This window comes from Geotrypetes seraphini, chromosome 9 (genome assembly GCF_902459505.1).
Source record: "Geotrypetes seraphini chromosome 9, aGeoSer1.1, whole genome shotgun sequence".
Taxonomy (NCBI): Eukaryota; Metazoa; Chordata; class Amphibia; order Gymnophiona; family Dermophiidae; genus Geotrypetes; species Geotrypetes seraphini.
Genome location: NC_047092.1, coordinates 121,045,588 through 121,057,359, shown reverse-complemented (window position 1 = coordinate 121,057,359; position 11,772 = coordinate 121,045,588). Strand labels below are relative to the sequence as shown.

The following is an 11,772-nucleotide window of genomic DNA, read 5'->3' as shown; positions in this document are numbered from 1 at the left end:
GGGCAGGGAGAGCGACAGAAAGAAAAAAAGATAGAAATAAAGAAATAAAGATAGACAGCGGGAGGGAGAAAGAAAGATAGAAAGAAATAAAGAAAGATAGACAGGGCAGGGAGAGAGACAGAAAGAAAAAAGATGGGGCAGGGAGAGAGACAGAAAGAAAGGAAGAAAGAGACAGGGGGCAGGAGAAAGACAGACAGACATCTATTCTAGCACCCGTTACTGTAACGGGCTTAAACACTAGTAATATATATCCCTCTCTGACTTAGAGATTTATTATAAAGAACTATGAATTGGGGGGGAGTTATTTCGCTTGATTAAAACAGCTCTGTAATAACAATTACTTAAGACTGAGACACAGAAAATATATAAGCAAACAGAAAATTTATTTGAGAGCATGTAAAACCAAGCAGGTAAGCAGTTGTTACAGATGGGACCTTTTGAGCTAAGAATTAACAGACAGACAAAGTTTCTTTTAAGATTGCAGCATGGTGATCCAGGAAGAAAAGCAAAAAGAGAGCCAAGAGAGGGAACCCCACATGGTATCCATGCTTTATAGATGTGGGGAGGATTCCCAGGATGCATCAAAATGCAGGGGCTGTCTCTATCCCACATCCAATCATCACAGAGCAGGGCAGTCTTTATTTCAGTGATGCCATGAAGGGATTTTCTTGCAGACAGTGGGCAGGTACTGATCCATTCTTTTGTGTATTCGCCTTAGCTGCGTCTGTCTAGCCATTGTCCTTTTATTTAACTGGCTGAAGGCAAAATGGCTCAGTCCTTTCAGAGTCTACTTAGTCCTTCAGTTTTAGTTAGAAATCATTTTTACTTTAAGTCCATCATTTCAAGCACTTAAATGATTTACCTCCAACACTACATATAATAATTGGGAATAAAAGCACACAATCTACTAAGGATGCACTTATTATATACAAAATACTTATTAAACCTTGAAAGAAAGGAAGAGAAAAGAAAAGAGGGGGAGGGAAAAAGAGACAATTTGTGTACGGAGTGCGATAGATATTTGCAAATCACGCTACATATATTCCCTTTCTTGATTGCAAGGAACAATATTGATAATATTGGAACGAGGAATCATAATTATAAAAACAGTGCATAGTGGAAAAATAACAACCCTTAACACTAACTTGATACATTGCACAGGGAAATATATTGAAATTCACATAAACCATAAAGATATACCTACATAAAGGGGGCAATGGGAAAACTGTTTTTGAGAGACATTTTACTTGAAAGTGTCATGTATCAGGAATCATGGAAATTAATAATCATATTAATATTACATTTGTGCTCCTACTCATGGCTTACATACATTGAGGGTAGCTCCATATTCACCATCGATCACTGCAGTCATCTGGTATCCAGTTTTCATTGGCAGCATTGGTTAGGATCTGGCTATGCTCCAGTTTCAATAGGCTTGCTATGACACTCACATGCCTTCACTCACATCAATGTCAAGTGCACCACCCTCAGAGACCAGCCCTAGTGTAAAGCTGCAAGATATAGGCTCACTCCTACTCTTAAGTTGGTGCCACATAATAGCATCATGGCATGGCACTGTATGTCTGGTTTCGTGACATCATCTTCTGGATCAGGTGAAATTTTCCCTTAACCCAGCATGTTAGCCAAATCTTAAGAATAAGAGTGCAATTAATATCACCACAAAAGGGATGAAATATTCTATATGGAACACCAATTCCCAGTACGTGATTTTCCAAGGAAAATATCTCACCATGACTGTTTGGCTTCAATGCTTTAGTTACAACAAACACTACTAGTGATAACAAATGGATATATAATATACTTCTAATAGAAATAATAATTGGGAATATAAAATAAAAGGCTCACTGTAATTACTATTAAAAAAACTAAACTATTATATACAACACACTTATCATAAAAACACCTCTAATTGGCTTGGTAAGGCACCAGGAGATATCCAAGTGAAATATACCTTGAAAGAGAGAAAGAGGAAAAGAGAAGATATGAAAAAAGAAAGAAAAAAGAGAAAAAACACTTTGGGCTCCTTTTACTAAGCTGTGTTAGCGTTTTTAGCGCACGCTAACCCCTGCGCTACGTGGAAAATACTAACACCAGCTCTATGGTGGCGTTAGCGTGTAGCGCACACTAAAACCGCTAGTACAGCTTAGTAAAAGGAGCCCTTATGTACGGAATGTGGTAACGTGACAATATACTTGTGTTTAAAGTGGTATTTGTTTGAGAAAAGAGAAACAATACTAATGCACTTAAATGTGCTCAGTAGGACATTCAGAAAATATACCTTTTTATGTTCTACACACAACTATTATGTCACTTAAGAGAAACCATAAACACGTACTGATTATAATACTAAAATAACTTATGTCAGAAATGTGCACTGCACTGTTTATACCTGGTAGGTTAAATAAAGAGAGACCTTTTTTTTTTCTTTATTTATCACAGGGGTCCCCAGTTGGGTTTTCAGGATTTCCCCAATGAATATGCATGAGATCTATGTGCATGCACTGCTTTCAATGCATATTCATTAGGGAAATCCTGAAAACCTGACTGGATTCGGCCCTCAAGGAGGGACTTTAGGGACCCCTGATCTAGAACCATGAAATCAAATACCAATGAGCACCATTTTACCAAGTATAAAGCTTTCTATTTTTTTTTCTTTTAAGATACAATCTTATAATATAACCCCTAACTAAGTTATAATTGGACTTTGTGAGCTATAACATAAAATCATTGTGAGCATGGTTTTCATAAGAAGCTTTCTTGTATGTGAGAGGATCTTTTTGCAAAGGGACATGATATCATTTGGACTTGTAGAAGGGGTGGCAAAACTCTGGAAATGGCCAATGTGTAATGTTTCCTGGGATACCCCTATAAGCTAAAACAGACAGCACAGTACAGAGACCACATAACACAAGCAGACAAACATAGAGCTCCAGCAGGCTTTCTCTCATTGGTCAAGGATCCAGGGCTTAGTATGGTGTAGCTCGGGGGGCGGATCTCCCGAGCTACTGGGTCATTGGGGCTCATCAGGTGATGAGCGGTGGACCGGCGGGTGCCGTGCCTGGTGGGTCAGGTGACCCGGATAATGGGGCATGAGGGACATGCCACCCCTCTGACCCTTGCTGAGGTGGCAGGGTTGAGGGCACTGAATGTTTTTATGGATAGCTCGGGAGGAGCTCTGGGAGTTTATGTTAATTAATGTTATAATTGAAATTATATTATGTTAATTGTTATGATTAATAAACTGAGCTGCGGCTAATTACCATCAATAGTAGTCGGTGTGTTTTTGTAGTAAAGGCAGGGGAGTATTGTGGGGCCAAGGAGTTGGGTTATAGGTGACAACGGGACGTGTCCTGATCCCGCTGTTATCTGTAAATAAACACACTATTATATCAAAAGAATCATAATCACATATGGTATCCATTGGATTCCCAATATAAGGTCACAGCACTGGAAGTACTTCTTTGTGTGCACACATGAACAGATTAACTTTACAGATAATTAGAAAAGGCATAATGAAAATGGTTTTGAATGGCCATGTCTGGATGATAAGCTTCTGAAAGAGAGAGAGAGAGAGAGAAAAAAGTTAACTGGCCTTCTTGTTTTGTCAGTTTCCTTTAGGACTTCTTCCATTTCCAGGCTCATAAGAGAATGCAAGCAGGTTTAAGTGAAGGTACAGTGGTTCAAGAATGAGATTTGTCCCCAAATTGACTTCCAGAAACCAAGTATCAATGGACAAAAATACAACAGATGATCCAAAGTCCTTATATTAATATGATAATGCCAGCATCTATTAGATTTAGAATTATCTATTTTTTGTAAACGAACTGGGGTTCGCTGCTATTCAATGTATTCATAAATGATCTAGAAACAGGGACGAAGTGCAAAATAATAAAATTTACAGACGACACCAAACTATTTAATGGGGCTAGGACTAAAGAGGAATGCAAAGATTTACAAAGGGACCTCAACAAACTAGGGGAGTGGGCGACAAGATGGCAGATGAAGTTCAATGTAGAGAAATGTAAGGTCTTGCATGTGGGAAAAAGAAACCTGAGGTACAGCTACACGATGGAGAGCTGTTATTGAGTGATAGCACCCAAGAAAGAGACTTGGGGGTATTAGTGGACAAGACAATGAAGCCGTCAGCACAGTGCACAGCGGCCGCTAAGAAAACAAATAGAATGCTAGGTATAATCAAGAAGGTTATTACAACCAGAACGAAAGAAGTTATCCTGCCGTTGTATCGGGCAATGGTGCGCCCGCATCTGGAGTACTGCGTCCAATATTGGTTGCCGTACCTAAAGAAGGATATGGCGATACTCGAGAGGGTTCAGAAGAGAGCGACACGTTTGATAAAAGGTATGGAAAACCTTTCATACACTGAAAGACTGGAGAAACTGGGGCTCTTTTCTCTGGAGAAGCGGAGACGTAGAGGGGATATTATTGAGACTTATAAGGGCATAGAGAATGTGGAATGGGACAGATTCTTCAAACTTTCAAAAACTACAAGAACGAGAGGGCATTCGGAAAAATTGAGAGGGGACAGATTCAGAACCAATGCTAGGAAGTTCTTCTTTATCCAACGGGTGGTGGACACCTGGAATGCGCTTCCAGAGAGTGTGATAGGACAGGATACGGTATTGGAGTTCAAGAAGGGATTGGACAACTTTCTGAAGGAAAAGGGGATAGAAGGGTATAGATAGAGGGTTATGTAACAGGTCTGGACCTGATGGGCCGCTGCATGAGCGAACTGCTGGGCTTGATGGACCCCTGGTCTGACCCAGCAGAGGCACTGCTTATGTTCTTATGGGGTCCAGAAAATACTAAGCAATAAAAATAACCATGTTTGTCTCATAGATGCTGACGCTGTACATCTTAATCTCCAAGTCCAAATTCGTGGCCAATGAGACACAGAAATATACTGTTTTGGGGTTTTTTTTTATATTTCAATTTTTATTTCAATTTTTCATAATATACAACAAACATTGAACCTTAATTTTCAGTCACATCAATAGCATAACCAACGACTTCTAATAATGCTCAAAAAAGAAAAATGCGCATATACCATACAAATTGCACCCCAGGTCTCCCCCCCCCCCCACCCCAATGCCCCCTCAGTGCACATATCCCCAACTCCATACCCCCATCAAAACCCTCCCCCCAGAAACCCTCTCACCATCCAATGAGCCAACCAGGCAGAATGAGCTAAGGAACCCCTACAGAGTGTCCAATAAGTCTCTTATTTTGATCCAGGCTACAGATCGGGTCAGGAACTTATGACAACGAGTAGCCACCACCATCTCCATCCTCCCAATGGACAAAAGTCGAGTGGTCCAGTCAGATATAGAGGGAGCCACAGTATTTTTCCAATGATTTGCTATGAGACATTTGGCAGCGGCTAGACCCCAACGAAGCAATTTAGTCTGCCAAATAATCTTGATAGGCGGTATATAAAAACCTAATAAACTTGGAAACTTGCAAAGATGTTCCCTTTCATTATAGAGCCCCAGAAGGCACGGCTGAGGAGTCACTCCCACCGGATCTCCAAGCAAGGTGGACAAGGTACTTGCCACAGCCGTCCAAAAGGGACCAAGAACCACACAGTCCCACCAAATGTGTAGAAAAGATCCCACTTGTTCCCCACATTGCCAACAGTTATCGGACACCCCTGGAAACATTTTGTGCAACCGCTCAGGGGTATAATACCATCTAGTGAGTACTTTGTAAGCATTCTCCTGAACCAAAGCACAAGTAGAAGCCCGGGATACCTCCCCACATATAACAGCCCAGTGCTTAGTAGTAAAGGAAAACTCTAAATTAGAGAGTTGCGCGGGGACAGAAATCCAACCCGTCCCCACCTGTCCCCGCCAAAGTCTCACCCATCCCCACCCGTCCCCCGTGAGGAATCCCACCCATCCCCACCCGTCCCTTTGAGGAATCCCTCCATCCCCGCCCGTCCCCGTGAGGAATCCCCTCCGTCCCCGCCCGTCCCTATAAACTTCAGAAATAGTTATTTCATTTAATTATGCTACTGAATTAAAGGCTCTGGTAGAAACCCATTTACAAATAAGCAAAAATACTTTATTAATTTGGAAATATTAATTGGGAAGAATACATACTTTGTAAATGGGTTTCTACCAGAGCCTCTTTTGTTTATAAATTTTTATCAACACAACTAATATACTACTTTATCCTGAAGCAAAAAAAAAAAAAAAAAAAGAAATAAAAAGAAATAGAATTCTTTTCCTACCTTTGTTGCCTGGTTTCTGCTTTCCTCATGTTCTCATTCAGTTCCTTCCATCCACTGTCTCTCTTTCTTCTGCATCTTCCATTTGCTCTGTTACTGTGCCTCTCTCTTTCTCCCTCCTTCCAAATTGGTCTGGCACCCATCTTCTTCCCTCCGCTCCCCCCATAGTCTGGCATCTCTGTCTTCTTCCCTGCCAGCGTCTTCTCCCCACTCTCTCTTCCCCATTTCCTTTCAGCGTCCTTCTCCCTCCCCCATCTTCCCCATGTCCTGTCAACATCCTTCTCCCCCCTCTGTCTTCCCCATGTCCTTTCAGTGTCCTTCTCCCCCCTCTGTCTTCCCCGTGTCCTTTTAGTGTCCTTCTCCCCCCTCTGTCTTCCCCATGTCCTTTCAGCATCCTTCTCCCTCTCTGTCTTCCCCATGGCCTTTCAGCGTCCTTCTCCACCCCCACCCCCCGTCTTCCCCATGGCCTTTCAGCGTCCTTCTCCACCCCTTTGTCTTCCCCAGTGCTTTCAGCATCCTTCTCCACCTCCTTCTCTCCTGCCCCAGGTGCAGCATAGCCGGCCAGGTCCCCTTACTTTTGTGGCGCTTCCCCGACCGACCGACCGACAACAGCCCCGGTCTGACAAACCTCCCTGCCCTTAACCGCGAATCTAAATTTCCTTCTTACAGCTGCTGTAAGAAGGTAATTTAGATTCGCGGTTAAGGGCAGGGAGGTTTGTCAGACCAGGGCTGTTGTCGGTCGGTCGGTCGGGGAAGCGCTACAAAAGTAAGGGGACCTGGCCGGCTGTGCTGCACCCGGGGCGGGGCGAACCGCCCCCCTCCTTTGGTAGCCACTTGAGCCGCGAGGCTACTCCTCCTTACCTACCCTGCCTGCAGCACAGAGCCGAACGGAAGTCTTTCCGACGTCAGCGCTGATGTCGGAGGGAGGGAGGGCTTTGTTTAAGCTCTCCCTCCCCTCTGACGTCAGCGCTGACGTCGGGAAGACTTCCGTTTGGCTCTGTGCTGCAAGCAGAGCAGATAGGGAGAAAAGCCGCGCGACTTAGTACATCCAGCCCCGCAGGAACCCCGCGACCCTCGGAGGCATCCCCACGGGATCCCCGCGACCCTAGGGGGCGTCCCCATGGGATTCCCGCGACCCTAGGGGGCGTCCCCACGGGATCCCCGTGACCCGAAGGGGGAACCCGCGGGATGCCCGCGGGTCCCGCGGGATTCCCGTCATCCCCGTTCTCATACAGCTCTCTACTCTAAATCCCGCTCCCAGTGCTTCTGAAAGGAGAATTGAATAGGTGAATGACCTCTCCAATATTGGTACAACACTGATAGAGGTCGGGGCATCTGTCGAAGCAGCAACCAGAGATTCTCAAAAGATTCCTGCTCAATGCTTAAAGGCATTCCCCAACCTTGAGCCTGCATGAAATGCCTTATCTGGAGATAGGCCAAATAGTCCCGGTCTGGCAAGTCAAATTTCTTCTGGAGCATGGCAAAGGGCAAGATCCCAGAGGTCCCCAACAAATCTCTAAAGACCCTCAGACCTCTCTGGGCCCACCGATGAAAAACCCTATTATCACTCCCAACCTGGAATTGGGGTTCAAATTGTATCGGAGCCAAAGAAGAGATCAATGCTCCATTACCCAACTGAGCTCGAGCTCGGTTCCACACCGTGGCCAAATGTTGCACAAAGGGATTAGATATACTTTGGATCCAAGAACGATGGGATCCAGAGACCCAAAGCCTACGTTTCAACTTCAGTCTGTCCCCCGAGATCTGTTCTAACAGGACCCCACTTTTATGTTCTCCCAGGTCCCAATCTAGTATCAATTTCAATTGAGCTGACTGATAATACCATTCCAAATTTGGGAGCCCCCTCCCCCCCGCAGTTCTAGCCGCCCACATCAAGGATTGTGATAACCTAGGAGACCTACGTTGCCAAATAAAACTGCGCAATTCCTTCCCTATCCCCCGTAGCTCCCGAGCTGGGACCCGCACTGGTAATGTCTGAAATAGGAACAACAGCTTTGGAAGCACATTCATTTTTACTAGAGCGATCCTGCCCCACCAGGATAACCAAAGGCCATGCCACCTTTGCAAATCAGCTCTAATTCGACGATAAAGGGGCTGATAGTTCTTCGCATAAAGCTGGGTTATATCTTTGGGGATATGAATGCCTAGATATTTAATCCCGTGAGTTGCTCATCTAAAAGGAAAACAACCCCTAATGTTCTCCACCTCTGTAGGTGTGAGAGTCAAATTCAAAACTTCTGTTTTATACAGATTGATTTGGAACCCAGAGATTCTGCCATACGATTCAAAGAGCTGCAAAAGATGTGGAATGGAGACATAAGGCCGGCCCACGTAGAGTAAAATATCATCCGCGAACAGCGCCACCTGGTGTTCAATCCCATTCAACACAAAACCACACAGATCTGGATGATCCCGAATGCTCATCGCCAAAGGTTCTATAGAAAGAGCAAACAATAGAAGTGAAAGCGGGCACCCTTGTCTGGTCCCTCTACAAATAGAAAAGAAATCGGTATAAGATTGATTAATATGTAGGCAAGCCTGCGGGTCACGAAAAAGAGCCCGAATCCATGCAGTAAAAGTCTGGCCCAATCCCATGCGGTCCAACACGTCCCAAAGAAATCCCCAGAGGACCCTGTCAAAGGCCTTGTCCGCGTCGACTGACATCAAAACCAATTTATCCGACCGGAGACCAGCTCCCCATAACAGATTAAGAGTCCTCCTAATATTATCGCTCACCTGTCTACGCTGTGTGAATTATTGACGGCAATACTTTACCCAAACGCAAAGCAAGCACCTTAGCCAATATTTTTGCATCTAAGTTCAGAAGTGAAATAGGGCGATATGACCCGCATAATAAGGGATCCCTCCCAGGTTTTAAAAGTATGGTAACACCCGCCTCCCCCATTGTAGTCGGAAGGTGGGATCCCTGTAGAATCCCATTCGCCACTCGTGCCAGTAGAGGCCCTAACTGCCCTGAAAATTGTTTATAAAAACATCCAGTATAACCATCAAGTCCCGGTGATTTCCCATTCTTCAACTTCTTAATCACACCCAAAATTTCCGCCACTGTAACTGGTTCCTGTAAATAGGCTTGGTCGGAATCTGATAATCTCGGCAAAGGAAGGGAGTCAAGAAAAGCAGCCTGAGCTGCAACTGCTCTTTAAGCTGCACCTGGAGGACGGCAGCAATTCGCTCGTCCAGCGAAGGCACCGGTACCGCTTTTTTCTTCTGCGGTACCTGCGGTGCCGCTCGACGCCCCGAGGAGGAGGAACCCGAGGTCGAGGGGCTCACCTCAATAGGGGCGGAGCGCTTCCGCGGGCGCCTCGAGGTCGGCAGGACTGGGCTCGCTGCTACTGAGACCGGAGGACGCTCCAGCGGGGAAGGATTCTTAGCCGGTTTACCTGATGGTTGCGTCGCCGGCGCAGTGTCGACGAGGTGGGTGCCGACTGAGACGGGGCCGATGTCGGTGTCGTAGATTCAGACATATCGTTACCAAATAACAACCGTTGTTGAATCTGACGGTTTTTCAAAGTCCGTTTTTTTTAATGTGGCACAGTGGGTGCAGGTGGACGCCCGATGGTCTGGACCCAGACACTGTAAGCACCAGTTGTGCGGGTCGGTGAGAGAAATGGGCCGTGCACACCGCTGGCACTTCTTAAACCCGGGTTGGGGGGGCATGAATGTAAAAACGGCTTCTGCCAAATCGAAGGCCGAGGCCTCGATGGTGGCAACAGGCCCCACCGGGGCGAACCGAAAAAAAAGTAAAGGTTTTTTTTTTTTTTTTAAATCAAAAAAAGAACAAAAGAAAAAAAAAAAAAGGAAATAAGATTTCCTGAAGGTTTACGCGAGCGGGAAGTCGAGAGAAAAATTCAGCCGTTGAAAAGGACGCGTCTTCTTAGCTCTGCGGAAACTAAGAAACTGGGGACCGCGCGCCTCCGTCGGGCGGGAAGGCACTCGCGCATGCGCAGTGCAGCCTGCTAGAACTTTCCAAGTTCTTAGAGTGCAATCACTCTAAAATTGTCCGTACCGGGGCTCCGTCGGTGCCGTCACCCGTCAGTCAAGAATATGCTGCCTGCTTGTCCTGGGATAATGAGAGACCCTGCTATAGCACAGTCTATGTGGAGTATTTTAGCTTGGCGGAAAAGAAAGAGTGGCCCCGGGCTGAGCTGGAGTAGCTCACTGTGTGTACAAAAGGAGTTGAATGAAGAGATTGGGAAACCATAACGATATAGGGACACTGGATCATCTGTTGTTCTATTGTCCTTTAATACTCAAGTTCTGGAAGTCGATATGGGGACAAATTAATGCTATACTTGAGGCTTTGATTCCTTTGAGATATGAGGCAGTCATATGTGGGACGATGTTACATCTGAAGCCCTCATTGGACATATATAGAGGGCGGCTTTTCCATGACCGGGGTAGCCATATAAATGATTACGAGTAACTGGAAGAACTGAGATTACCTTAACTTTAATTTTTGGTGGGCAAGTTTATGCTTAACTTATAGATTTGAAAAAATGAATGCAGATATAATGGTTCATATTAAGAGATTTAAGTTAATCTGGGGCCCTTTGATATCTTTTATGGATGCATTGTAATTGGTTTTTTGGGTTTTCCCCCCCCCCCCCCTTTGATCCTGTTCATATATTGCACACACACCCAGGGGGAGGGAGGGAGATATTTATGTCATGGTTTTATTCTCTTGCAAGGTATTGGTTGGGTGGGTGGGGGGGGGGAGGGTTATCACGCTAAGGGGATTTTGATTGATTATAAATGCATATATGAATAATGTTGTTTGTGTAGATACTGTACTGCATTTTTGTAAACTTTGAAAAATTAATAAAATATTTAAACGGGGGAACCATAATGAGTGTTCTTGAACTGACCTTGTCAAAAACAGCTTTGAAAACAGTGTCAGTATTCTAAGAGTGAACTGTAAATACTTTGTGAATCATCTCTGCAATCAAATTCAAGTAAAATTCCAGTTATCAATTGCACCTTGGTCTCAGCTTGATTCCTTTAGTTAGAGGTTAAGTAAGGATTGAGTGTGGTGACTAAACCCAGTAAAGCTATCCTTTGTCCTACTAGATTAAGTCAGGTCCCGGCCTATGCCAAGCTCAAGAGACAGTAAACCTTTTCTTTTTTGTAAGCCCTAGTTGTAGGTACCCAACCTGGCTAGTGCCCAGAGACTGTGTGTGAGTGGGACCAGAGTTACACTAGCAAAAATCTAATAGCTATTAGCCTTCTAAATAGGTTATTTTTCTCTCAATCACTGGTTATCAGGATAATGTTTCTTTTTATGAGATGCACCTTATTTACAGTTGAAAGACACTAGCCATGACTATTTTTGAGTCATACTTTATTGGTATCTTTAGAGATTAATGGACTTGTTGGATTTTATAAGTTGTGGTTTAGGGTAGCACTAAACATTTCATTCAAAATCCAAGTTCTGGATTGCTAATGAGGACCTATATTTAAATTGT

The 11,772-nt window shown here is 44.5% G+C and overlaps 1 protein-coding gene across 1 annotated transcript in view; it reads right to left on the bottom strand.

Annotated features, from left to right (window-relative positions):
• Positions 1-364: 364 nt before the first annotated feature.
• Positions 365-11,772, bottom strand: part of PER2 (period circadian regulator 2) — a 223,616-nt gene continuing 212,208 nt past the window's right edge. The window contains 1 exon segment of the mRNA XM_033958942.1: positions 365-1,972. Coding sequence (XP_033814833.1) covers positions 1,887-1,972 — 86 coding nt within the window. The 3' untranslated portion in view covers positions 365-1,886.